This window comes from Mus caroli, unplaced genomic scaffold, assembly GCF_978045245.1.
Source record: "Mus caroli unplaced genomic scaffold, Mus_caroli_1 scaffold_1, whole genome shotgun sequence".
NCBI lineage: Eukaryota > Metazoa > Chordata > Mammalia > Rodentia > Muridae > Mus > Mus caroli.
In genome coordinates this window covers 54,808,675-54,835,734 of record NW_028227256.1, presented here as the reverse complement: position 1 = coordinate 54,835,734, position 27,060 = coordinate 54,808,675, and the positions used below count along the sequence as shown (strand labels likewise).

The following is a 27,060-nucleotide window of genomic DNA, read 5'->3' as shown; positions in this document are numbered from 1 at the left end:
TATTAGTAATCATCACTGTCATTGTCCAGATCAACAAGGTTTGTAGGAAGTCTTTGATTTGTATGAGTCTCTCATTTATTTGCTGAGCTCTTTATTCAAAGAGAAACTTCATAGGCTTGGACTTAGCTCAGAGTTAGGGCACGTGGCTAAGATGATCACAGCTCTGGGTTTAATCCCCATGGTGTCTGTCTCTGCCTCCTCCCCTGGTCTCTGTGTGTGTGTGTGTGTGTGTGTGTGTGTGTGAGAGAGAGAGAGAGAGAGAGAGAGAGAGAGAGAGAGAGAGAGAGAGACAGACAGACAGACAGACAGACAGACAGACAGAGACACAGAGACACAGAGAGAGACAAAGGGAGGTAGCAATTGTTTGGTTATCATCACCTATAGTTTGGATAGGTAAGGTACATAAAATGTTTGAGTTTTCTTAAGTCTGTTTTCAAGCCAGTTAGGTCTTTAGCATTCTACAAAGCTGTCAATGAATTTTTATTCTTGTTTATATCCATTTAATTATGAATTTATGTAGTATGCATTTCAATACATGGCAGTTTAGATTTCCAATCACCTGTACTTTCAAAATTTACAGTGTTGAACATTTCCTTCTTGGTTATTCTACAAAACTGATCAAGGTAAGAAGTGGGTTGTGAATGTTTTTTAAACATTTGGGACTCTGAACAAGATGGCATGATCTAAGACTTGGCAAGTGATGAATGTCTGCTGTGGAGTTCAGCCCTTTGCAACCAGTAGAAAGTGCCATGTTCAGTGACAGGCACATTCTCCAAGACTGGGCTCTGAGCCTAGTCCCTCCACTATAGACTGCATCAGGAGTCCCCATGGCACATATGGCTAAAGGTCACTGGGTTTGAGCACTGTTATGAACTAGTCATCTGCATGTTCTTTATTTATGGTACATAGGCATGATGACAGTGTGTCTTCAACGTGGGAAGTGCACAGCACTGCAAGGTTAGTGAGAAGGGAATCTTCACTCCATCCCTGTCCCTGTGACTCAGTTCCTTTCTCTTCAAGTCTTTGTTACTGAAAAGTTCTCATATTTCTTCTTAAGGGCCATCTCTGCACAAATCAGCATATATGGAGCAACCGTATGATGTGTCAGACGTTAGCAACAGACCCTGACTCCAAGCAGATGTAGCTTCTCTTGTCAAGACTGCAAATGTTGCCCTGATAGAGACCAAGTGTGGTTCTGTTTGTGATGCCTGTTTTATTTTAGACTTTTACAACTTTCTTAAAGAGGGCACTTCCATTTTAGTTTAGGAGACAAAGGCTAATGGATAAGCTATTGGGGGGATAAGGTGAAATTGGGGTCAAGAGCTCAAACTACAAATAATTAAACTACTCTGCTTGGGAACATGTTCTGAAACTTTATTCTGCACAGAAAGGGATGAGAGAAGAGAGACAATTTAGAAGGAAGGCTGAGACCCAGGAGCAACCTCAGGACTGGGGTAGTGAAAAGGAATCCCAAGATCCAGGCCATTTCCCATGCCATCTTAAGGTGTTGCTGTGGTCTTACACACAGATGTGGTATGCTTGTACCTTCCTATGCGTGGTGTGGATGGGTACACTCCATGGACTGAAGTGTCTGTGTTTCATCCCTGGATTGATGCAGTGATAAGCAGATGGAAAGCAGAAGTCTAAAGGCACAGCAAGTGGAAGAATGTAGAATCCACTTGCACCCTTAAAACGTGCTTTAGATTTCCACAGAACACGGAAAGGCTCTTCACAAAGAGAGTGACACAGAGTTGCATAGGGCTTGGAGTATTATATAAAGATATGATGTTGAGAGAGAGAAAGAGAGAGAGAGAGATAGATAGATAGAGAGAGAGAGAGAGAGAGAGAGAGAGAGAGAAAGCCAGCCCCCTAAACATTAAATCATCTGGCCAATATTTTCTAAGTACTTGCCATGTGCCAGCTAAGGGATTTGGAGCTGGGAGTACAGCTATAGAAACAAAGAAAAGGAGGGGATGGGGAGAGGAAGTGGGGACTTTCTTTTATCATTATGACGTCTACATTCTTTTTTGCAGAGATGTGAGAGTCCTGTAAGACTGGCCAAGAGGGTAAGACAGAAGAAAATTATGATGGTCAGAAGAAAGAAGATCTAGCAGACTTCTGAAGAGACATACACAGCACACGTGAGGGAAATCCACCCATAAGATGAGGCTGGCCTCAGATAGTCAGTCATTGAAAAAAGGGCAGCCTACCCAGGAAACCCAGAAGGCTCTAACATAGTTATCAGTCTCACCACCCCCAGTTTCTATGCAAAGAACAGATCCCAGAAGTTGGAAGGCCTGTAGGCTGCATGTGTTGGGCAGGTACAACTTTGAGGAAGACGCTTTTGCTGAGTTCTTCACCAGTTACATGATCGTGCTAAATGTTTGTTGGTAGGATTTGTTAACATAATATCATGCTTAGAGAGTTTACAAGATTTGTGGTATAATACTCACCCCAGGTGGAACACATATTAAACAAAGCCTGATAGTCACACAATAGTTCAGACCTTCTGGGCTAGCAACAGGAGGAATGAAGGTTTACACAATAAAGTCTTAATCTGCTTAATGCACACACTTGGGGATTCGAAAAAGCCTGTGAAGTTGGCATCAAATCATGCTTCCCTTCCTATGGGTATTTTAACAAGGGCACATCCTCAGGTGTCTCAGAAATTCAGCACTGCCAATGCTGGGCGACTGTGGTCAAAACTTACACCCAGGGCTTTTGTTTTGACTGATAGACAGAAGCACACCAAACTCAGAACTCAGTATAAGGAGGGCCCACTTGATCGTCCCCTGAGAATCTCATCACAGTAGCGCTGTGGTGCCTGGCATTAGGCTTGTGGAAGGGAAATGGATGTGGCAGACAAATTAGTGCAGGCCAGTCTGTCCCTTGGCAGACTGTCAGACAGGAAGGAGCCAGCATCACATCATACTGAGCCCCAGACTAAGAGCAGGTCATGCAGGAATGGCCATGTCTAAGGCCTTTAAAGTGTCCTCAACGCCGGGATGTCCCAGGCAGCTTTGAGAGTGACTGGATCAGGGCTATTTGTATGACTCAATCTTCTCAGAAGGACAAGGGCAGACACACACTGAAGTGCTGCTGGATGAAAACAGCAGCAGGCTCGACAGGGGTGGAGGGCATCCTGGCAGAAATCTGGGATGGCATTGGGGAGGAGTGAGTGGGGTCCCCTGAGCAGGTTGGCATGAATGCACATGCCAGAGTCCCACTGGGGAAGCAGAGGTCACAACTGCCTTTGAGGTTCTCCTCTGTGGGTAGACATCAGCTTGCTGCAGGTAGATATCAGCTTGTTGTTGCCTAACTAGTACTGAAGGCTGATTGACAGGACCGGGTCTGTCAGCTGGTGGGCCAGTGCCATATGGGAATCTCACTGAAGCTTCCCAGTACACAAGGGGGCACGAACCTTACTCAGTTTCACCACAGAGCCTTGGTACATGTCCTTTGCTTCAAAGGCAATGTCTCCCTTCCTCCCCGAATTCGTCTCTTTATCTAGCAAGCTCTTCTTTCACATCTTTGCTCAACTGTCAATGTCTCAAAAACCTCTAATTGAGCTGTTAAGAATGTCACCTTTATGCTCCTATTCTGTTACTCATTGTTCAGCAGTGGCTGAACAGTAAAGGAATATAAGACACCCATCTTTCTGTGGCATGGTGTATGATGGGCGTTGTGGAGTGCTTGTGTATGAATTGTCTACATGACAATATATACACGTTTGCACAATGATTGGCTCTTATCATTTAAGACATAGCTGATGAATAAAATTGTAATGATGGTTACCAACCACAGAGGCTTTGACTCAGAATCAAAAGAGCAAGTTTGTGATTGTTTTCTGCTGAACCATGTGCTTTCCCATTAAACCAAGAGCCTGAGGACTGAGCGGCCCTGTTTTCCAGTACTGATTCTCAGTACTTGACAGAAACACATAACTCTTTAATTAGTTTAGACAGACTTCAGATGCATCCAGCATGTTTTCCATCAGCAGAGTCGAACATAAAACAAACCCATGCTAAGCTCACATGTTTCAGACATAACCTTTCAACCCTTCCAAAACACATCTTCTCCTTTTATCTAAACTACTTGGCTAATAAAATTTTATCCCGTGGCCATATAAAAGCTTTTATTACCAAAGCAATAAGGTGTAAGGAGGAGATTACCATGGCGAAATCTTTATAGTTTATTATATAGTTAATCACAAAGATAAAGTATCATTTCATAAAAGCATTTCCCCTGTCTTGATTCTTTCTATAGGGAACTAATAATGACAATAAAAGGAATCGGAAGGGCTCTTCAGATGGAATATATTTTCTGCTCTGTGGAAGACTTGTCTTTAACTCTAGAGACCAAGGCATGGAGTAACCAAAACAGTTTCTTCTGGAAGCTTGGATGAGCCACATAGGCCTGGTGTTCTTAAAAGGTGAAGATGGCACATTGGCAGGGCACCCACAGGACCATCATGGTTGACAGCCTGCTGGTGCACTTTGAGGAATGAGAGACAAATCATGAAACAGAACCTCAATCGGTGTGGGCAGTGCCTAGAACTGGATGTGGAAGAGTTAAAGCGAGGCCAGTTCCAGATCTGATGCTTTGCCTCAGGGAGTCTTTAAAGAGAGAAACTGCTGGGACCCATCTGATCCCAGACAATTGTGGTTCCAAAGCTGTATGGACAGTGTGCTTGAGTGAGGGCTCCTCTAATTTCTTGCCTACCATGCAAACAAACTGGGAGCACCAGAGGAGATGGAGGCAGGGCAAGCAGGCTGTATAAGGAATCTGGATCCTGGCTTTTTGGTGTAGAAAAGATGCTAAGAAATGCTAGGGAATGCTTCAGCCCTACCAGCCTGTACCACACAGCACAGACATGCAAACAAGTGATAAGCCCTAAGGCAAGACTTCCTGGCATGAGACTTTGCTTTCCTTCCTTCCCATCTTTTTTAATTAAAGAAGAAAAGTAATTTAAGAATATCTCCCACCCTACTCTGGGCTCTGTTCGTTACTACTGTGGAGTCAAAGAGCTATGAGGTTCATTGGTTTGTCCAGCAGAACCCTGTGGCCCCTTGATGGGCCTGAAGCTAGGGAGTTCTCTGTTTTTCACGAGCCTGCGTGCTGATGGGAGTGGGGGGTCTGTGCTGCCCAGTAGCTTAGGGGTCTTTGTGCCCTGGGTGAGGGGCTTGTACCCACTAGGGAAGAGCAGGAGACCCTCCTCTATATGTGAGGCCCATGAACTTGATCCATGAGTCCCATTTCTGACCCAGATCAAATATTACAGCCCTTCTTGAGACCAGAACCAAACTTGTCATGGGCTTAGCTCAGCTACTTCTCAACAACTGCAGATGCCAACTGATCTCTTCCTTGGCTTGATGGCCACAAGTGCAGCAAGAATGTGTGTGGTTCTGTATTCCTAGGCCAGGAGGGTCAGCAGCTCTAGCTGCAAATGACACCCCACCCCACCCAATCTTACAGGCTGTCAATTCCTACGTCCCTTTATTCACCTTAAGCATCTTTCCATTTGGTCCCCTCCCCTGTACCCTGTGTAAGTTACAGTGCCACCGTCAGTCACTCTTCCTTCACCTCCCACACCGTTCTGTCCCCAGCAATCTACTCCAGTAGAGAAAAGCCTCTCTTACCTACTTCCACTGTAGCAGACTTGACCCTGACCGCTGGTGGCTTTCTCTATCTATCTATCTATCTATCTAATAATTTATTTATATTTTTGCTGCATTGCTGGGATTCTCAGACTGCCGTCCTCCACTCTATATATTATTTTGCATTTTACAACTCTCTGAATTTTGTTCATAGCTGGAAATATAGGCTTTTTTCCCCCTTAAATACAACAATGGTGAAAAGTGGATCTTCTAAAGACTCAACAATGTCATTCACTAAACACACAAAGCCAACACAGATCTTTAGTATAAAGATGAGCCTCTGAAAGTGACCCACTAACCACAACTATCAAAGAGGTAAAATGGCTGATGTTCCTGCAGGAAGCACACTCACTACAGGGCAAAACAAGTACCCAAGATGTGAACAACTGGACTCAATCTATCACTTTATTTTGGTTTCTTTTACCAGAGATGATATAATGTGTTAATGCCTCTTAATTTCACATATTTCATGTTTGAATCATACGATAATTTGAAACCACAATTAACTATTTGACTATACCATTTAAATTGCATTTTGGGAATGAGACCTGCAGACTGCAGACTAACTTTTAACTTTTAACTTATCAAACTCTGGAATTCCTCAAAACAGACATAGTTAATCTCAATAGAATCCCACTGGGACTTACTTATCTTCTTGGAACTTTTAAAAGGACAAGAGAAGCAAAATTCTCCAAGTCTAATACCTACAACACCAGCTGTTTAGCTGGGAACATACAGATTTCGTTAATCAGTATTTTCTTGTCTTTTCTAATTATGTCTTAGGTTGGTCTCTTTCTATGAAAAGCACTAGTCGAGAAAATAACTGCATTTCAGTTTCACTGTAAAAAGATACGATGTAGCCTTCTCCCCTCTTTGAAAGCTACACTATAGAAGAGGAAAGGAAACTGTGGGTGCCAGTTGTCTTGGGGCATCTTTACTTCATCTTCCACACTCATTGAAGAAAGCAAGGCAAAATGAAACATTTCAAAATAAAACAAAGCAAGACAAAAGACATTCTCTGTCTCACACACAAGATAGAGCCAATCACTTTTACATTCTGCTAGCTTTTCTTCCAAAAACATTGTACTGGCTAATTTTGTGTCAACTTGACACAGCTGGAGTTATCACAGAGAAAGGAGCTTCAGTTGAGGAAATGCCTCCATGAGATCCAACTGTAAGGCATTTTCTCAATTAGTGATCAAGGGGGAAAGGCCCCTTGTGGGTGGGACCATCTCTGGGCTGGTAGTCTTGGGTTCTATAAGAGAGCAGGCTGAGCAAGCCAGAGGAAGCAAGCCAGTAAAGAACATCCCTCCATGGCCTCTGCACCAGCTCCTGCTTTCTGACCTGCTTGAGTTCCAGTCCTGACTTCCTTTGGTGATGAACAGCAGTATGGAAGTGTAAGCCGAATAAACCCTTTCCTCCCCAACTTGCTTCTTGGTCATGATGTTTGTGCAGGAATAGAAACCCTGACTAAAACAAATTGGTACCAGGAGTGGGGTATTCCTGTGACAACCTGACCATGTTTTGGGGAGGACTGTGGAAGGACTTTGGAACTTTGGGCTTGAAGAGGCATTCGTTGTTAAGAGCTCTGTCGGATGTTGTGTAGGAGCTTGGAAGATAATGTTGAGAACACTTCAGAAGATGGAGGCCTGGCTTGTGAAACTTCAGAGGGAAAATTAAAGACTCTTTTCAGGGCCATTGCTGTTTTGATTGTGAAAATTCTGTAGTTCTGGTTAGCTGGGGCTGAAGAATCAGCTGTGATTAACAAGATACCAGAACTACCAAAGCAAAAACTTTGCATTACTGGGACTATTGATGCTGGTTAGCTGGAGCTAAGAAATTAGCGGTGATTAAGGAGAGACCAGCATCGTTGAGGTGACATCTTCTGGGAAGTGTTTTCTGAAAGCACAAAGAGGCTGTGTTCCAGAGATAGGCAAGGTTGTACTCCTTCTGCAGTGGGACTTGGTAATATGTAAGGGTCACCCAGGAGGTACTGGTTTTGAAGGCATGAAGGGGTCACACAGAGCAGCTGAGGCTCGGCACTGTGAGAGGCCATGGAAGGCCATTGGTGAAGGTGCAGCCTCAGTTGCAATTGAAGGCCCAGGACTGAAGGGGTCATGCAATGTTTTGGAAATGCCAGTACCATGAGATGACCACCAAGAGCAGCAGCAGCAGTGGAGTACAGCCATCTGGAGCCTAGAGGACGATGTGTGTGCTAAAAAGGGCATGGCTGGAGAAGTGACCCAAGCCCTTGGAGGAGCCCAGAAGGTCGTGAGTTGGATCCCAGACATTGGACGGTTGGAGATTGATTTTTGCTTTTGATTGTGACTGTGCCCTGATATTTTCCCTCTTGAAGGAAGAAACTGTTTTAGTGGAGCCCACAGTTAAGAGACTTTTAATTGTAAAAAGACTTTGAAATTTAAAAGAGATGGATATTTTAAAGAGATTGAAATTTTAAGAATATGTAAAGACTGTGGGGCTTTTAAAGTTATTTAGATCTTGGGGATGAGTAAAAATGTAAGGGTTGAGGCTTACTAGTGATGTGTTTGTGTGTCAAGTTGACAAGAAGTCAATTGTACTGGCTAATTTTGTGTCAACTTGACACAGCTGGAGTTATCACAGAGAAAGGAGCTTCAGTTGAGGAAATGCCTCCATGAGATCCAACTGTAAGGCATTTTCTCAATTAGTGATCAAGTGGGAAAGGCCCCTTGTGGGTGGGACCATCCCTAGGCTGGTAGTCTTGGTTCTATAAGAGAGCAGGCTGAGCAAGCCAGAGGAAGCAAGCCAGTAAAGAACATCCCTCCATGGCCTCTGCACCAGCTCCTGCTTTCTGACCTGCTTGAGTTCCAGTCCTGACTTCCTTTGGTGATGAACAGCCGAATAAACCCTTTCCTCCCCAACTTGCTTCTTGGTCATGATGTTTGTGCAGGAATAGAAACCCTGACTAAAACAAACATTTTTTGTTTTTTGTTTTGTTTTGAAAACAAATTGGGATGGGAGAAGTTATCCGTGCAGATGCCATCATCGATGCTGAGATGAGGTAATCAATGCTGAGCATGAGTTCTAAGTGTGGTACCCAAAGGATCAGGAGGGTCCTCACTTCTAACCTGAGGCATGGGCCTTGCTACCTGGCAGGGTTTAGACTTCTGGCTCTCAGGTGAAGAGGGAAGAGAGAGAAAACCCATCCTGGGATCCTCTAGTCAAGCATGCACCATTATCTCAGTTAACAGCCTGCTCTAAGTAGCTCCACCCTGGGAAGGCAAATAAACACTAGAGTCTAAAAAGGAGACCTTGCTACCCTCTTGACTACAGATGAATGGTGGTTCACATGTCTAGTTTATAAGTGGATTTTCTGATTTGAGAGGCACGTATCCCACTCTATCGATTAGCGATTGGTGGCATGAGGCTTGGGGGACTTTCGTCCTCTCAGATACTGTGATCTTGCATGCTTCTGTTCCCTTCTTTATGTGGCAAATTTCTAGTCTCCCTTCAAGATTTAAATATCACCTCCTTGATGAAACCCTTTCCTAAACAGCCTCCAGGGCCCATTGCAGCCCCCACACCCAACACTGTACTATAGGGCTCATCTGCTCACCCCCACAGCCTGCACCTAGGGCTCATCTGTTCACTCCCACAGCCTGCACCCAGGCCTCACCTGCTCACAACAGGCCCCTACACCCAGCTCCTGCACCGGCCACTCTTCTGTACAACCTGCCACACTGCTTTCGTTGCGCTGCTCATTTCTGTTTGCAGCCACTGGACAGGGTTTTCAGGGAAGGAAAGCACCCTTACCCATCAGTATTTGCAGCAGGGCTTCTCCAGCTGGGTGTCCCGGCTAGCTTTCTCAGTGTAATGCACAGAATGCAGACTATGGGGGTCAATTCTACACTCAGGGGAGCAGAATTTCTGGGGTAGTGGCTCAGATGCCCCTCATTCCCAAACAAGCTTGAGAAGTGCCACTGAGGGTACAGTCTTCTACCCATGAGATGAACGGATGAGGAAAGGGAGGGGGCAGAGAGAAACATAGCAAGTCAGAAAGATGGGGTGACCTGTCTTGGTGGCAGCTGTAGTCATTCCCAATGGGGGTCTCTTTACTTCACTTCTCTGTTCAGTCGAGGAATCTGTTCAGCTGTGGAGAGATTCACACACCTCACCCAAGATCCAGCATAATACACTAAGTGCTTACAGAGGGCTACCTCTGTAACCACACACACACATACACACACACACACACACACACACACACACACAGAGAGAGAGAGAGAGAGAGAGAGAGAGAGAGAGAGAGAGAGAGAGAGAGAAACAACATACACAAGACCTGCGCACAAGTTCAAGTCAGACAAAATAAATCCTGGCACTGAGAAGGGGAAGTGGACAGAGTCCTGCCCCTCACCAAGAAGCTCCGTGCGATAGGTACCCACTGGGAGGTGGAGAACCAGTTCCCTCCAGTGGAGTGTCAACCACACTTGGGGGAGCCCCCAGGAGTAACTGGCCAGTACAAAGTGGACTCCACAGTTAGGTTTTTGTTTCTTTTTGTCTTAGTGTTTTTTTGTTTGTTTTGATTTTCTTTCCTTTTGGGGGGGGTGGTAGAAGAAAGAGTGAGTGGGAGAGCAAAAGAGAGGGAAAACAGTATGAACTGGGGTGAGTAGGGAAGGGGGGAGAGGATCTTGGGGCATTGGGGGAGGGGAACGAATATGATTACAATATCTTTCATGAAAAACTTTCTAATTAGAAAGTGCTGAAGAGCCAGGCAGTGGTGGCGCATGCCTGTATTCCCAGCACTTGGGAGGCAGAGGCAGGCGGATTTCTGAGTTCGAGGCCAGCCTGGTCTACAGAATGAGTTCTAGGACAGTCAGGACTGCATAGAGAAACCCTGTCTCGAAAAACCAAAAAAAAAAAAAAAAAAAAAAAAAAAAAAGTGCTGAAGAATAATGTCCTCCCAGTGTCTTGGGGTAGAGGAAAAGGATGTTCCTAAATGCTATACTTGAAAGAGAGAAACTTAAGCAAGCATCCACTGTGGAGCATGCTAGAAGTTTTTTAGAATGATGTGACAAGCTTACTGACTTAGTAATATTCATACCACCCATTGAAAGGGGTAACTGTTGGTTCCATAGCGGAGTAAGAAACTCAGTCGGCATTTGAGCTGGAATACATAAAGTGACACCCAAACCCCATTCTGTCTAACTCCACAGCACACGCTTCCTAATTAAGTGGTTAATAAACCTCTGAAAGTGTGGCTTTTATTAGAATACGGCCTGGTAAGAATCAAGAGTTTACAGTTACTGAAAAATTAATGCTGCACATATGTAAGGGATTCTATTCCACTGACTTCATGTTTAGTTTGCTGTATAATTTGCTGTTGTGTACCTGACTAATTGTCCAAAATAACTTGAGTCCTACTCCCCAGTACGCTCTCATAGGTCAAAACAAACAAACAAACAACCCAAAATCAAAAACCTCTAAGACTCATTCTAAATTGTAATATAGACTAGCTCTCTTTAAATCTGATGGATTTGCTGTCTATGAAGATGTTTAGGAAACTGATCTTAATTCTCTTAGTGAAAATGCACTATATTATAACTTCTTAAAGATATCCTACCCTATGGGAATACGCAGACAGAACACTTGCTTAATTTGCCTTCTATTTCCATTCTAAGATGGAAAGGCAACCACTTCTGTTCAGATGCATGTGACTAGCTGGTTGATTGGCAACCTTCATTTGTTGAAAAGACTCAGACTTCTTCTCAGGGTTTGAAACAAAACCAGAAGCTCCTCTGCAGAGAAGCCTGCAGCTGAAGCACAGCAGACGCCAGGGTCAAGCGTGTGGTTGGCGTAGTGTATGGTGGTGATCTGCACCCGCCGCCCAGGAAGACTGTTAATGTGAGGCGCCGCTTATGCTGGTTTCTCTAAACCGAAATGGCCAGTTCAGTACTTTCTATATTTATCAGCCCGCTCTTCCTTCATGTCAACCGATCCATTCAGTCCCTGCAGAGGCCCTGGGGAAACATCTAGTGTGGAGAAAAACCTTAGGGAGGAAAGAAAACGGATAGAGCAGCTTTCACCTCCAGAGACTGAGCCACACCTGTTTAGAGGGATATATATTCACGAATAAGGCAGGGCTGGCAATAGACTGGACCGCAGGGACTCACCACAGTTGCAAAGTCACAGGAACCTTGAGTTTCCCCCCATTACGTGGTATTGGCCCTTTTCACAGCTTCAGAATGGATCCTGGAGCTCACTTCTGCTTATTACACTGGTGCCGAGTGAGGGAGAGGAGTCATTTTGGGCAATTTGTCAGCTAGATGGCAACAAAATCCATCCATATGGCTCTCTTGAGGCATAAATATATTTATTAGCCTCTTTTATTATTGTCTCCGTGTATCCTCTGTCAGTATGTGCTCATCCCACACTGTGTTCTTTTAGTGTCCAAATAATATGGACTATTGTGTGTGGGAAGGAACAAGTTTATTTAATTCCCTTTGTATAGTGTCTTGTACAAGGCGGAAACAGGTGGGCACTTAGAAAAAAATATTTGATGAGAAAGAAAGGGATTTGTGAGAAAGTCTGACTTGCACAGGTTTTGATCAATCAGAGAGAGGGCTGTATTCACTTCTAGAGAAGGAGACATAAAAACCTGCTTATTACATTTTACAAATAAAAACTCAATTGAATCTTTTGATTTTATTTAAAAAAGAAAAACAAACAAACAAACAAACAAACAAACAAACAGAAGAACTGAATGGCACACGTCCCGGCCTCTTGATTTTGATCTTCATTATGTGTTTAGACTAAAAGCTGGCAAAATCTAGCAATTGTTTAACACACTTCTTATAATTAAATAGGGAATTGGAAGCATTACACACTCATTATGTAGTAACGCCAAACAGTGGGAAAACCTCCTCCGGTCATTCTCGTATAGCAAACCCTTTACAAGCGCTGCTTATGGCAAGGGGCATGGAGAAGCATCATTTCTGTAACTGTTCAGTTACACTATGCCAGTAGCCAGCATCCAATGTGCACACTAGTAATGGCGTTACAGTGATATTCCTACCCATTCCCCATGCTTATATGACTGAACTCAAAAGCCAAATCTGCTCGTTGCCATCTGTTTTGTGATACAGATTTAACTCCAGGGTCTTTTTTTTCTTTAACCAACTATGTGTCATTCCTATCAAAGTATATGTAGCTCCATGATGCTAATGATTCTCTTAATTAAGAGATGGCATTTAAACGACCAACTATTTGTTCAACCTATGGACCATAGGCTATGAAAAAAGACTTTCTTCTTCCATCTAGTTTAAACAGAGCAAGAGCTTGCTCACCTGAGTATGTCACTGGCACTAGAACGGCTGGACATATGCCCCGTATGCTTGGGAATAGCAAGTCATATTGCTGCCTGGCTGAAGCCAAAGGATATCCCCAAACAGGTGCTTAGTGGGATGATTCCCCAAACAGGCACTTAGTGGGACGATTCCCCACTGTCCTTATCTTACACGCCTCGGATCTCCATCCTAATCTGGGTCCCCACTGTGATATTTGGCTTTATTATAAAATGAGAAAAAGACTCTGGTAGAGACAGAATGGCTAATGGAAGTGACTGCCTGTCATTAGCTACAACCTTTAGTTCTTAATTTTTCCATTTTCTTCTAAGGACTGAGTTGAATTTTATAATGAAAAACAGACAAAAAAAAAAAAAGCAAAACGTTCAATTTTCTATACTCCAATATAATTGTTTTTTAGATCTCAAGGAGGCAAAAATGTAATTTGACCTTTAAAACGTGTAGCTGGAAGGGTTGTGTTTCAGGCGGTATGGAAAACAATATTTTCCCACCGCTGATTGAAAAGGGAAGGCATTGTGGTATGGAAGTGATGGGAAATTCCCCTTCCTGTATCTCCGACTTGATTTGGAAGGTGGGGTGCTGCAAGCTAGACTCGCATAGTGATATATAGAGTCTGTCTTTCCCTCAAGGGGATCCTGCAGAACATGCTGCATCCTCTTCCACTAGGGAATCCTGTGAATTATCCTCATCTTGGACCAAAGATGCCTGTGCTACAGGAGCATGGGAAGGAAGTAAAACCCCCAGCAGAGGCCATACTGAGCACCCTTGCCTGGTGAGCAGCACCCCGGTCTCACCTTGTGCTACCAGAAGCTGGGAACACTGCCTCCCTGCAGTCAACAACATTGCCAGACCAACTGTCTCCTAGAGGGAAGAGATTCACCAGCCGAGGGACACTGACTGCTCTGGCTTTGGACATACAGCCCCTTCTACGAGGTTTGTAATCTGCGGGTTTTCAGGTGTTAGAAGATACAAAAGAGAACCACCTGGATTTAAAACTAAACAAACAAGTTTTCAATATCCATTCATCTGTTGATGGATAACTAGGTTGGTCCTAATTTCTTGTTATAGTGAACAAAGCAATACAGATGGAAATTTTGGTGCAATAATAACAATGAAAATTATTTATATTATATATATGTATCTATGTATTCACACATATGAATATTACTTATCGCTAGAGAAAGACAAAATCTCAAAATGTGCAGGAAAATGGATGGACTTGCACAGGAGACAGAAAAATCCCAAGTGAGAGATGCCCTGAATTTATGCTGCCAAGAGCTAAGCTGGCCATGTCACACACCCCAGAGTTAAGACCTATGGAGTAATGGCACAGCCTTCTCCCCAGGAAGCAAGGCTCAGAGGGAAAGGACAAAGTCTTTCTCTTTGCTCCATGGGTGAATGTTGACAGTGTGGGCAGAATTTGTCTACCATAGCTTTCTCCATCTGGATGTTCAAGGCAAGAAGACTGTTTGCCTACAGAGACACTCCTACCTAGATCCTAAACTTGTATCCTTGAGCTATCTGTATACAATAAATCCTGCTTGACTCTAATAAACAGACTGAGCTTCCAGATGTGGTGGGTTTTCCCATCAGAGAGTCTAGTCCACCTGATCCCAGCTTTCTGTTTGTATATCTGTCTGTGTCTGTCTCTTCACTTCCTTGCTGCTCCACTCAGGTTCACTCCTGGAGCCATGTTGGATGCTTTAGATTTAGAATATATAATATTAATCAAGAGCACAGAATTTCAGAAAGAAAAACACTGTGCATTCTTCCTTCCATTCAGACACCAGCCATAATACATTTGTATATATGTAAACAAGTGTGTATATATGTAAACATGTGGATTCAGTATAACATGTGGGTACAGTATGACACGTGGGCACAGTATAACATGTGGGCACAGTATAGCATGTGGGTACAGTCTAACATGTGGGTACAGTCTAACATGTGGGTTCAGAATAACATGTGGGTACAGTATACCATGTAGATTCAGTAAAACATGTGGATTCGGTATAACATGTGAGTACAGTATAACATGTAAATCCAGTATAACAGAAGAAAGGGAAACATTAAAGTGTGCAAAGTACACGAGGAGGAAGGACTGTGGAGAGGTAATCGACACCAGAGTCATGAAAGCGGTAGAGAGCTGAGCATGTTTCTAGTTCTAACTCGGTTGGGATTGTCTCATGGTGGATAAATGTATTTAAATACAATCAAAACTGAGAGTGTAAAATACAATGTGAAGTTCCACAGCTTCTTCAGGATGGCTAGCCTGACTGTGTAGAGATTCACTGAGATGTACAGACTTTGGGTCTGCTAATTTCAGCGTGTGATGGATTTTAAGTTCTTTAAAATCAAGTTGCAATTAAAATACCACCTCCATCCATCCATCCATCCATCCATCCAACCAACCAACCAATGGACCAACCAAATGAAATAGACTCCTGGGACCACAGAAGTAAGTTTGGGGTGATGCCTTTGTAAGGGATGGCCAAGAAGCCCCAAGGGTGTTTAAACTATAGTTTCCATACACAAGAGTTTGGTATAGAAGCAAATATTAATTCATAAATACTGTTTCTCAGTAGATACTAAGTTATTTACAAAGAGACCCAAAGAGCACAGGAAACTCTCAATCTCAGCATTGTGTGCACTTCTAGGCACTGCAGAAGAACGTGCAAAGGTGTCAAGAAAGGATGAGTGTGTGCACATGGTGACAGGGAGGGTTGGTCACCAACCAAAAGAGAACTGCGCTGCACAGTGAACCTCCTGAAGCAGGAAAATGGTCTTGCTTGGCTTCAGCCTCAAGTGGCTGAAAGAATGTACACTTCGATAATTTTATGCTATCTGGGCATCCAAGGATCAACACTGGGAATAAGGGGTCAACTGTTACTAGGTGATTCTAATACACAAACCTCTCCAGTTACTTCCTGTTAGGAGGCCTCCTCAAGCTCAGGTCCCAGAGTAGAAAGTAGCATTTCAAATGTCAAAGAGATGGTATCTGGCTTGTGTGTGGTGTGTGATAGTGTATGCAGAAAGGCTTTGCTTAGCTACCAGTGAGGCTTCCGCAGCAGGTAAGGAGGATTTCAGGTGTGCGGGTAAAAGATAAGTTTATCTTAAAATAGCTAGTCTTTCAAGTTGGGGATCTCACGAAAGAAGTCATCTTTTGATTCAGGTACAGAATCTCTAGAGAGCATTTGACATGTTCAAGGATGTCACTTTGAGTGTGGAACACATCTTCACAATGAGGAGGAGGTTATGCACCACGAGAGGCCAGGAAGCATCAATGAATAAAAAGAAGAAAAGGGATCTGAGGACACCATGGAAACTGCTTAAGTGGAGTGCCACAGTGAGGATGGATCTCTGACCAGAAGGGAGCCACAGGAAGGGTCCCCTGCTTCGAGGAAGGAAAAGATATGGAGGAGGAAGAAATGAATTGAAGGTCACAGAGGAAGGGGAAGTAGTCAAGGGCCGAGACTCATGTCTCACCTCCAGGTTTAGCCTGGGCTAGACCCAGCCCCTGCTGTGGTTTGAACATGAAAGGTCTACATAGGATCACAAGTCTGAACACTTGGTTCTCCCCTGGTGGCACCATTTTGGGAGGTTGTGAAAATTTGTGGAGGTGGAGCTTTGTGGGAGGAAGTAGGTCATTGGGGAGCAGGGCTTAAGCTTTACAACCTAACCTACTTAGGTCAGCTCTTTGCTTCCTGACTGCACATGTAACCTCACCAGCTGCTTTGAGGTCTTCCCACTGTGCCTTTCCTACTATGACAGGAGGCACCCCTTCTTAACTGTGAAGCAAAACAAACTAGTCATTCCTGAAACAGCTTCTTGTGCTATTTGGCCACAGCAATGAGAAAGGTAATGAGTACAGCCCTGCTTCAGAAAACCAAACCAAACCAAAAGGCAAGGCATGGGGCCAGTGCTTGCTACAAAACATGTGCTCTGACTGCCCTTTTTTAGTTAGAATAAAACAGCTCAAAATGATTACTCCTTCCATGCCTCAATCTCTACAACCTCATTAGCACCCCCACCCACCCTGACTAGTACACACACTACTTTGCTGGCTCCCGACCAACTTCCATCTTCCTTAAGAGTGCTCTTAATTAGATGTTAAATTGACAATAGCACCTAACAGGATTTTTATAGCTCTATTTTGGGATACTTTCTCTCCCAGCATATGGCAAAAATATTGAGTATTATTATACTTCCTCAATGTTTTTTCAATTTCATGTTTTATTGCTCATTTTAAGCCTTCATAATCAACTTGGACACACATACACTGGGTCTGTGATGAGGAGCTAGACTAGTCTGCACATAAAGCAATTAAATCTGGCAGCTATGGTTGCAAAGAGTGAATATTTTCCAGCTGTGGTAGGAGGCCAATTGTACAGAAGAGAAGCCAGCTGTTTCACGTTAGTTTCCTGATGTGACTTTTTATGTTCTTGTTGCCAAGTTTATCTTCTGTTCAGATGTAGTGAGAGAGGATTGTGTCATCTTGGTTACTTGCTTAGATCCCTAATTCTTTCTGAGAAGATGATAATGCCCTACCTATGCCAGTTAGTCACATGTGGCCATGTCCTGGTGAAACACCAGTGCTATATTTTAGGTACTTAGTGGTTTTCTTCAGTAACTTCATTGAGCAAGTATTCCTCACAGCCTGCTTGGGAAGGATAAGAACCCAGATCATTTGGCCCTGGTGTGTTCTTAGTTCAGTCTGGAGGATGTACAGCAACCATTTTCTCCTAGCTCCTTAAAAATCACATTTCCCATGAACCTCATCAAGATTTTTGGTGGAATGTAGTCAAACAGAACTCATGCCCTTATGTTGGCACTGTGGTGGAAAGTGGAAAAGTGAATGTTTTCTTAATGTTTTACATGAGAGGTTCTATTTATTCCTAGAGGACACACAATGCCCCCTTCAGAGTACTTGGGAGCTAGGAGAACTGGGTGATCCACAGTAAGGATCAGAGAGAAGACTTAGGAGTGGGATTCACAGACTCATGCCACTGAGGGTCGGGTGAGTTAATTACTGCTTTAGAATGAGCAATGTTTTCAGAAAAGCAGAGGACCTGGCCCATCTGTTCCAAACCTACAACCTCCTGTGGTTGAGCCCAAGGTTTGCCATTGATGGTGCTAGGCACACAACTCCCTCTATTGCCTATGGTATGTGGTTTCACCATCAGTAGGCAAACTTCTTTTAAACAAGTCTTTTGTAGCCTGATATTTTTCATGAGTGATGCAATTCCTAAGATCCACACTTTAGGAAACAAGAGCAAAGCTTTGTTTAAGTTCATCACCACGATGGCTGGGCTGAAGGTTTATTTGGAGTAGAGGCAAAGTTTTCCTCTTGGTGGAAATGCACATAAACAGTTCTGTTTAAAACGGTAAGTTGGTTTTATTTTTAAATCAGCACACAATTATTGTGAGATCCTCCTTATTAAGGGTTTGGTCAGAAAAGAAGTGCTGGAGTTTACTTGGTAGCTGCCACATATAGCAAAGGGTTGAACCACACACTTTCTTCCTTGGTTTGGGAGAAAAGTGCCCTTTTTGTCTTGTGGGTAACTTTTGAGCCTGGTAAGGCTCATGCGGAACTCATCTTCCCCCACGAGGTTCAAGTAAAAGGGGGATGTGAGGCAGAGACATCACACTCAACGTCCGTGGGCAGCAGAGACATAGCGCACAATGTCCGTGGGCTCTGGCTTTCCTTGTCTACACTTTCACCGTTCATGAAGAGTAAAAAGCTCAAAGAACCTGTTGTAAATTTCAGATGCCTTGAGACCCATGTGCTGTTTACCAACATTCAACATTAAGTAAATAAAAAGCAGGTTTAGCAGCTGGAAGAGGGGTGGTTTGAGGTCACGGCTACACTTGGTCAACTAGTGCTTGGGTCACTGGATGGAAGGTATCACGAGGGGCCACCCCTCAGAGGAAGCGCTTACTTTACAAGGCCACCCAGATGAATGGGGCACAGGGCTTTCCAATGGGAGACCCAACCCCTCCTCGAGAGCAGGGCTGGCAAAAGCAGACAGCCAAGAGCCACTCTTGCTTCTGTGTCTTTATGCATTGCCTGAGGCTGTTTTTAGGCACACAGGCAGAGCTGAGTGACCATATGCCTGCGAAGCTTAACAGATTTATAGCTGGTCCTTTCCAGGTAAACTGTGCTGCCCCTGGCTCTAGGCATCTCTTGGAAATCCTTACAAGTAACAGGACAATTGACTTAAGGAGAGACTAGAAAAGTCATAACTAGAAATGACTAAGACTTCTCATCTTCAGTAGTATAACATCTTTGCCTGCTTTAAGTTCTCACATGTGTCCGAGGAGTTAGTTACTATGAACGATTTAGCTACAGTCTGGTCAGGAGGAAAGCCCCAGAGAGGCCAGGTCTGGGTGAAGGTAAGGGGGTCACACGCTCACCTCAGAGGACCTGTAAGGGACTGAGTGGTGACTGAAGGAGGCAGTTTCCTGTCAAGTACCTGGTGTCTTTTGCACCCTTGGGATCTTGTATGTAGCAGATGGCTTAAAATTCATGAATTTTAGATTAAGTCAGTGTGAAGCTTAATCCTTAGTTTTTACAACGGCACAGTTTCTGTTAAAAAGCACACCCGTGTCAAAGCAAGGACGGGGGATGGAAAAATATGCAGAAAATGCGGTCACATTCTAGTGTCAGGAAACATCAAGGAGTCATCCGGCGACAATTGCCACAAACTTGGGTACCTTGGTTGGGTGGTTGCTTTTGGAGTGAGCACCTAGATTTTGGCCTGGATAACTGACTCTTCAAGTCTCAGCTTATGGGGTTGAGTTGGGACTCACCCCACTGTCCACTCTGTGGGAAGCATTTGAATTTTAACAGAGAGCGGGAAGACTGCTCTTCTTGCCATAGTATTTGTTACAAAGATTTACATGTGACCACACCGAGCCAAGGAAAATCAGTCCTTGCAATTTTTTCCCCCCTGGAACGACTGCCTAGCCATCAGGGGACTAAGGCTTATGAGAAGTCAAGAAGAGGGCATCAGCTGTCACAGAAGTGCCTGCCTAAGTATGAAGTATAAAATGAGCAAAACTGAGGAGACACTGAAAAAGAAGGAGAGGGACGGAGGAGGAAAGTAGGAGGCAGGTGAGAGACCGGATCCTGATAATGTGATAATACAATTTGACTTAGAAGGAGATTTGCCTTAGTGAATATTTTGGAATATTTATATATTTTAGCTATGAAAAATCTCTTTTGCATTTAGTATGGCGTTTCTCATTCAGAACTGAAAGAGTCTTAAGTGACACACAGAACATTTTTTTCCCATTATAGTAACTATATAATAATAAATATTTCATCTTAATTCTGTACATAAGAAAATATCCAGGGCTCAGAGAAACGTTTTTCACTAAAACCAACAGGGAGGGCAGAGACACACCTAATCCATGTCAGACACTATTTCTTTGTATGAAGAAGGACACCAGGTGTACTTGACACACCGTGAAGGGCAGTGAGCTGGACAGTAATGAGAGTACCCCTGTGATCGCAAACACCCATCACTGTCAAGCTGACAGGTCGGGACCTGGAATGGCTGAGGAGACAAGCATCAGGCACTGACCCATGGGCTGGGGGTCTGGATCCACTCTGAGTGAAAAAGAGAAGGCAAACCGGGCAGTGGCCCACATCCCCTCATCGACTCTGCTCTCCAAATATGAACTCAAGGTGGCCAGCTGCTTTGAGCTCTGTTGCCGTAGTCCCAAGCCCCTGCTGTGACGGACTGGACCCTCTGTGAGCCAAAACAGACCCTTCTTTCCTTGGGCCATTTTGTCATAACCACCACAGCCACCCCGCTTACGTCAAGAACAGAGCATTCTCACTAAGTCACTGGATGTTTCTGTTTGCCAGGGAAATTGAATGATAACGATGGCAATGCTTTGTATTTTTAAGCTAGCTTTCATGTTACTGGCTTTTCATGGGTGCCAGTACCGGTTAAGGTTCCTCTTCTCCCCTTCGTTCAGGCTTTATTCTGTGTTCTTGATGTGCTATGAGGCTAACGTCAACTTTCAGGGAGTTATGAGGACTATCAGAGAGTTGCTCTTCTTTAAATACTTTGTCTTTTTGCTCCCAAGATATATGTTCCTGCCTGCAGAACTTTACAAATTCCAGAGAGAATGAGAGAGAGAGAGAGAGAGACCACTGCTCTGTGTGATGTTTATGTATTAAATAGCTAACTTTTCCCATCTGATGTCTTTCTTACAGACGGTAGGGAGAGCCCAGACACTGTGGATTTATAGTTGTGGGTCAAAACACTCACCAGTTGTGTAGCTCAGCAAATGCTGCTTTGATCTTCTTCACGGAACTGTCCACTTCTTCCTTGATCATGACGCGGTATCTCGTCAGAGAAACAGTGCAGCGCTGCAGATCCTTCACCGATTTCTCAATATTTGGGCCTAAAATCAACGCCAGGAAAAAAAATGTTAGCATGACCATTCTATCTTTTATTTATGAGATAAATAAAACAAAGCAAGCAACTCGCCCCAAACAGACCTTTTGTTTTCTAGTGGAGAAACACTGTTAAGAGGGGATGGGTTGTTTGGACCGCCACCCCCCTCAAATGATGCATCTTCACAGGGGTGGGGGTGGGGACTCTGGCTGAGCCACATACGGCACACCTGTCCTTTTGCTCTTCAGAAAGAGCCTCTGCTCATTATGTTCTGTCAAAAACTGAAGTCTCTTCCAATACAAAGGCCATTTGTGCTGCTGGCTCCCTCCGTTAGCACCACTGCACCTGGTTCAAAGCCAGCAGAGATTTTGGAGCAGGAAAATGACATAGCGAGGAACCAATGGGCTAGAGAGGATGGGCTGTGAGTGCCAGGTATACTGGCTCCCGACCAGCATCCTGAGCCAGGCCTGGAATTACAGCCACAGCATTAAAGCAGCTCTCAAGGTAGCCATCTCTCCTGGTCTCCTGTAACTCCCAACAAGGCAGAGAGCCTGCACAGTAGACAGACTGTCCTTATCTCAACAAGAACATGTTTCTTAAAAGAAAGAAATCTCCCTCAAGAAAATAAAATGAGTGTGTCAAGCCAAAGCCAAGGAAATCAAATACAACTGAGGCTGAATCAGAGGGGCATTATTTAGTCTTGGAATCAGAAAAGAAGTGGTTTGGCCTTTTCATTTGTAAGGCTAGTTAGCATTCAAAGACACCAAGGTTTGAAGAATAAAAATCTAGTGTGTCAAATGGAAAAATCTGTTCAGTGTTAGATTGCCTGAAAGTTCTAATATAGATGTTTGTTCACATAGGGAAGACCATATTTCAAGGAAGGTCTATCAGGCTACAGATTCATCTTTACCAGAACAGGCCTGGATTTCATATGCCTGGGAGGCTCTACTCTGTCCTGTTTCAATAGTTGCTTTGTAAGTGACTGAGGTAGGCAAACACACATTCATCCACAGAGGGGCAGAGAAGGGGAAGTGATTCCACCTGTGATACTCCAAGACCTTTGACATGGGAAAGATTACATCTGCCTTCCATTTTCCATCTAAGTGAATTGCAGGGAAAAAAGAAGAAATTCAATTGCACGTATGACTCTCTTTGTTAAACAGTATTTTTTTTTCTAGAAAGTTCTGCCACCCTGACATTTTTATGTGTGTGGAGAATATGTTGAATCATTTGTGCAAAAGAAACCACTTTACCTCTTTTCTTTGCCAGCTCATCTGGCTTTATTTCAAGATGAGCTGCAGGGGCATTGGACTTAACAGGAGATGTTTTTGCCTTAGGCTTGCTTGGGTTACAAGGCTGCCCAGCTGACCACTGTGGGCCATCTGACCTCTCTGATGGTCCATGAATCGCTCTGGGGTTCCCATCTAAGGACATTTTCTGCTGCAGTAGTCTGCCGCCTTCTGTAAGAGAACACCAAATAATGGCTGTGATAAAGAAAACATTAATGGCAAAGTGATGGAGCATGAATGGCAGGATTATTTCTGGTTTTATTTTGAGGCTGGCAATAATGCCTTTCACCACAAAACACTGAAGGGACTGCTTTATTAAATTCCCAGAAGAGTTGTGGTGACACCAGAAAGGGCCTTGCATCTAGAGTCAGAAGACATGGGTTTGTGTATGGGCTCTGGCAACTGCCTGCAGAGAGATATGGACAAGCTATTTAATATCTCTGAGCCCTACTTCCTCACTTGTTACTATCCAGCAATGTTACTAACAACTTGCAAGCGATGAGTGTGATCCCCCATCTCCTCTTTTCCTCCTATTCCAGTAAAACCTTGGGCAACTTTCAATGTGAGTTCATAGTGAAGCCATAAAATGTAGCCCTCCCCCATCTCCATGTATGCTTTGTGGTATTTCATTCTGAGTTAATGAAGGCAGGAGAGTGATTGGAGATGGGGCAAGAATGAAGTAACAACAGGTACTATAATCATTTCATCTAATTTATGGAAGGATTAAATCAGGAAACATCATGGTAATATCTCAACTATATTTAAAACCCAAGCATCAGATTCTCTCTAGAGCTTTAATAGATGCAGCACTAAATTAGCCGCACGCTGCTCTTGGCATCATTGAAAGGTGGGTGCCTATGTAGTTATTGCTGGTGTAAACTAAATGGCATCCAAGGGCCTGAAAAGGAAAAATGGACCTCTCTTTAGAGTTCACCACAGGGAAGTCTAGTACGGAAAAGAAATGGTGACCTGTGAGCGTCTGAAGACGAGGTTCATGTAGAGAGAGCTGTGTTTAGTGGAAAGAATACATTTTGGTTTAGGAGACCCCACATTCTGAGCTTCCCTGCATCCTGGACTGCCTCGTGAGAATGTTCTTACCTTTCCACCTGACTGTGGCTCATGTGCATACAGAGGGCAAGCTTCTCCGTGAAGCCCAGCTTCGCCCTCCCTTCTCAGGCAGTTATCCACCCACCCTGCTGCTTCTCTCTGCTCCTGGTTGCCTTCATAGATTACATTTAACACAGGCGTCTGTGCCTGTCTCTCACCACTGCCTGGCTGCCGAGGCGACCTCCTAGAGGGCAGACACTCAGTCAGATTCACTTTCCAAGATCCAGTACTTGTGTCTGCTTCAATAGCTTTCTGCGGAACTGTGATCGAGTTAAAGTACACTTAAAATGATTTCATAGGAAAGAAAAAGAAAGAAACAGGGCACACCTTTCCCGACACTGTCACAAACATTACAGAGACCAAGGGAAAGTGTGAGAGAATGCAGTCTGGGTCCTAGACAATTTGATTTTAGACATTAGCTCATTTATGATAAATATAATTTGACTCTAGTAGAATCTATCATTCATAACCTATTATGTCAAGGAGCTTTCCTGAACAAAGAAACTTTAGTGAAAGGGAAATTACAGTATACGATGAAGTGTCCCGAAAAGGCAGTGAACACGAAAATACACACTGTAGATAACATTTCTTCCCGTAATGAAGCTGATTGAAATGATAATGTGTAGTTTCATCATCAGGCACACTAATGTGGAACTTTACTGTATGGGTGACCGTGGTTGCCAGATTGACTTGTGAAATGACTCTCCTTTGGTACCAAGTGCCTGAGAAGCCTCTCCCAGGATTCTGAGCCAGCAGTGGACCCAGCGCTCTGCATCCCAGGTGGCTGTGCTGGCGTGGAGATGGCAGACCCACCTGATGATGAATTTATAAACACCTGTGTTGAAACAATGACTAACTCCAAAATGGTTCCAACTCATTCCCTTCCTAAATCACAGGTGAAATTCAGTCTTGATGAGCGATTATAAACTCAGAATTGTAAATCCAGCATGGCATAGTAAATTAGTTGCAGCCTTGAAAATATGGGGATGGATAGCCTAATGGAAATAATGACCTTAGGTAGAAGAACAGAAGATTATTCAGTTAGGATACAAATGAATTTTAAGCAGGAGACAAGCATGTATATAAACATGAGCTCATTAACCTGGGAGCTAAAAATATTTTGTCTGCGTGTCAGAGAATAATGTGTGAGCTACTGATTCATTCCACTACTCATCTCACAAATATTTATTGAGAAATTTGAATAGCAATATTTTTGCCTTCTGAAAAAAAAATCATCATTGGAAGAATCATTGAACACTGGAAGTATTTACAATTCTCAAAGGCTACTTGCATATATTTTCACACTGGCTAGTAGATATGTCTCTAAATATGATGAAACTCTGGGATTCTCAGGAGTTATACAGCCATAACAGAATGACATTCATTTTGACCACAAGTCCTGGGCTTCTAGTAACACAATAATGAAAGTCGTTTCCCAGGCATGCTGATTCTCCTTTAGCATCAGACATGCTATGACTTCTCCTTACTGGGGTTCAGCTTTAAAGTTCAACAGCCTAGAGCTGCCTGGAATTGATTTACACATGGCACATTGTCAGGAAGGTGACCATTCCCCACGTGTGGCTGCTGATTAGCTAACATGTGGCTTATTCGAACTGAGGCAAGAAGTGCTATATGAAACATACACTGATTTTTTTTTTTTAGGCTTGGCATAATACTTTAAAAATAAAAAGATCTTTGGATATTGAGACCAGAAGGTATAGCCAAGTGGCACAGTACTTGCCTGGAATACGCAAGAGCCCTATTTCAGCATAACAAAAAGTAAATAAATTTTCATTACATGTTGAAATGATCATATTTTATATACACTGATTTAGATATATTACCCGACTGAAATCAAACTTATGCTTTTTAATGTGGCTATTAGAAAGTATAAAATCCCATATGTGCTTGCATTGTATTTCTGTTGGCTGACACTAATATAAGATGTAAGATGGAGGTGGGTGGTCTCCAGGGCTCGGTCATTGCTCGTTTAAGAGGGCAGCTATTGCTGGCTGCACTTTGTATACGTGAAAGAGGTGACAGAGTGGAACACGTCTTGCCTATCATCACATGCTTGCTATGTATTGCTACACAACAAACACTGAACGAGTGAGTGGAACTGTATACCAGTGAGCCAACATTACTTCAGTGCTTTGCATAGCTAGGGCCATTCCAACGATAGGGTACATAGTCTGATAGGTACCTAGTCTCTGTGCCTTTAATATTCATTGAGGACTTGACCCATATTTGTGACATCTTGGAAAGAAATGTTATCTCCGGAAAGAGCCAATTTGTTTAGATTTCAATAAAAGCTATACATATTTTTATTTAATTCTTTTCTAGGTATTTACCTTAACAGTACCTCCCAGAAACTTCTGTGGTTTGAATTTCGCAATTACTAGAACCCTTTCTAACCGAAAATACTTAGCAGATCTTAATACAGATAGTATGTGACTTACCGAGAATCATTTAGCTATCTGATTTAAGTAGACTCAACAGACACTTCACATGGGGTAAACTTTACTTTCCCTGGTGCGCTAGCTCTGGCTTTTATATAGAATAAAAGTAAGCACAACTCTCTGCGCTCAATTCTAATATGTGAAATGGAAAATGTTGAAATCAAAACAAAAGAGCTTAGTGGGTCTGAGGTGATCTTCTTCCCCTAAGTTGCCTCGGCATCCCTGTTGGAAATCAACTGATTATGTGCTTGGGTGTCTGGGCTCTGTTGCATCCACTGATGTATTTGTCTTTCCTTGCTTACTTTATCTAGATAAGAAGACTTAGTCTTTGATAATGTATGTCTTCCAGCTTTGTTCTATTTTATTTTAAAGATTATTTTGGCACAGATCTTTTTGCATTCCAATATAAATCTAAGAATCAGCTTATGTATTTCAATAAAAAAAATCTGGCAGAATTTTAGTTGAATTTGTACTCAATCTATAAATCAATTTGAGAAAAAGCTGGTCTATTATCATTATTGAATTCACTGATCCTTAAACATGATATATCACATCATTTATTTGAGCCTTTAAAATTATCTTAATGTTGTTTTATTTTGGGGGTCTTAAATATCAATATTTTAGGAATATTTATTCCTAAGTAATTTTAGACTTCTTTTGCCTTGGTATGTAAAATTTAAATTGTTTTCAATTTCCAAATGTTGGTTACCATAATAGAATACAGAAAGCATATAAAAGAATAAGGCCCCCAGATCTTAGCACAACTCATGCCATAATGGAAGGACCACTGAGGCCTT

At 43.2% G+C, this 27,060-nt stretch overlaps 1 protein-coding gene across 8 annotated transcripts in view; it reads right to left on the bottom strand.

Annotated features, from left to right (window-relative positions):
* The window catches only part of Spats2l (spermatogenesis associated serine rich 2 like), a 179,999-nt gene that overhangs the window by 27,230 nt on the left and 125,709 nt on the right, over positions 1-27,060 (bottom strand). For all 8 annotated transcript variants that reach the window (XM_029481286.2, XM_029481241.2, XM_021157675.2 and 5 more), the window contains 2 exons: positions 22,662-22,868; positions 21,280-21,415 (listed from right to left, as the gene is read on the bottom strand). In XM_029481286.2, coding sequence (XP_029337146.1) covers positions 21,280-21,415; positions 22,662-22,868 — 343 coding nt within the window. The remainder of the gene's footprint in view (positions 1-21,279; positions 21,416-22,661; positions 22,869-27,060) is intronic.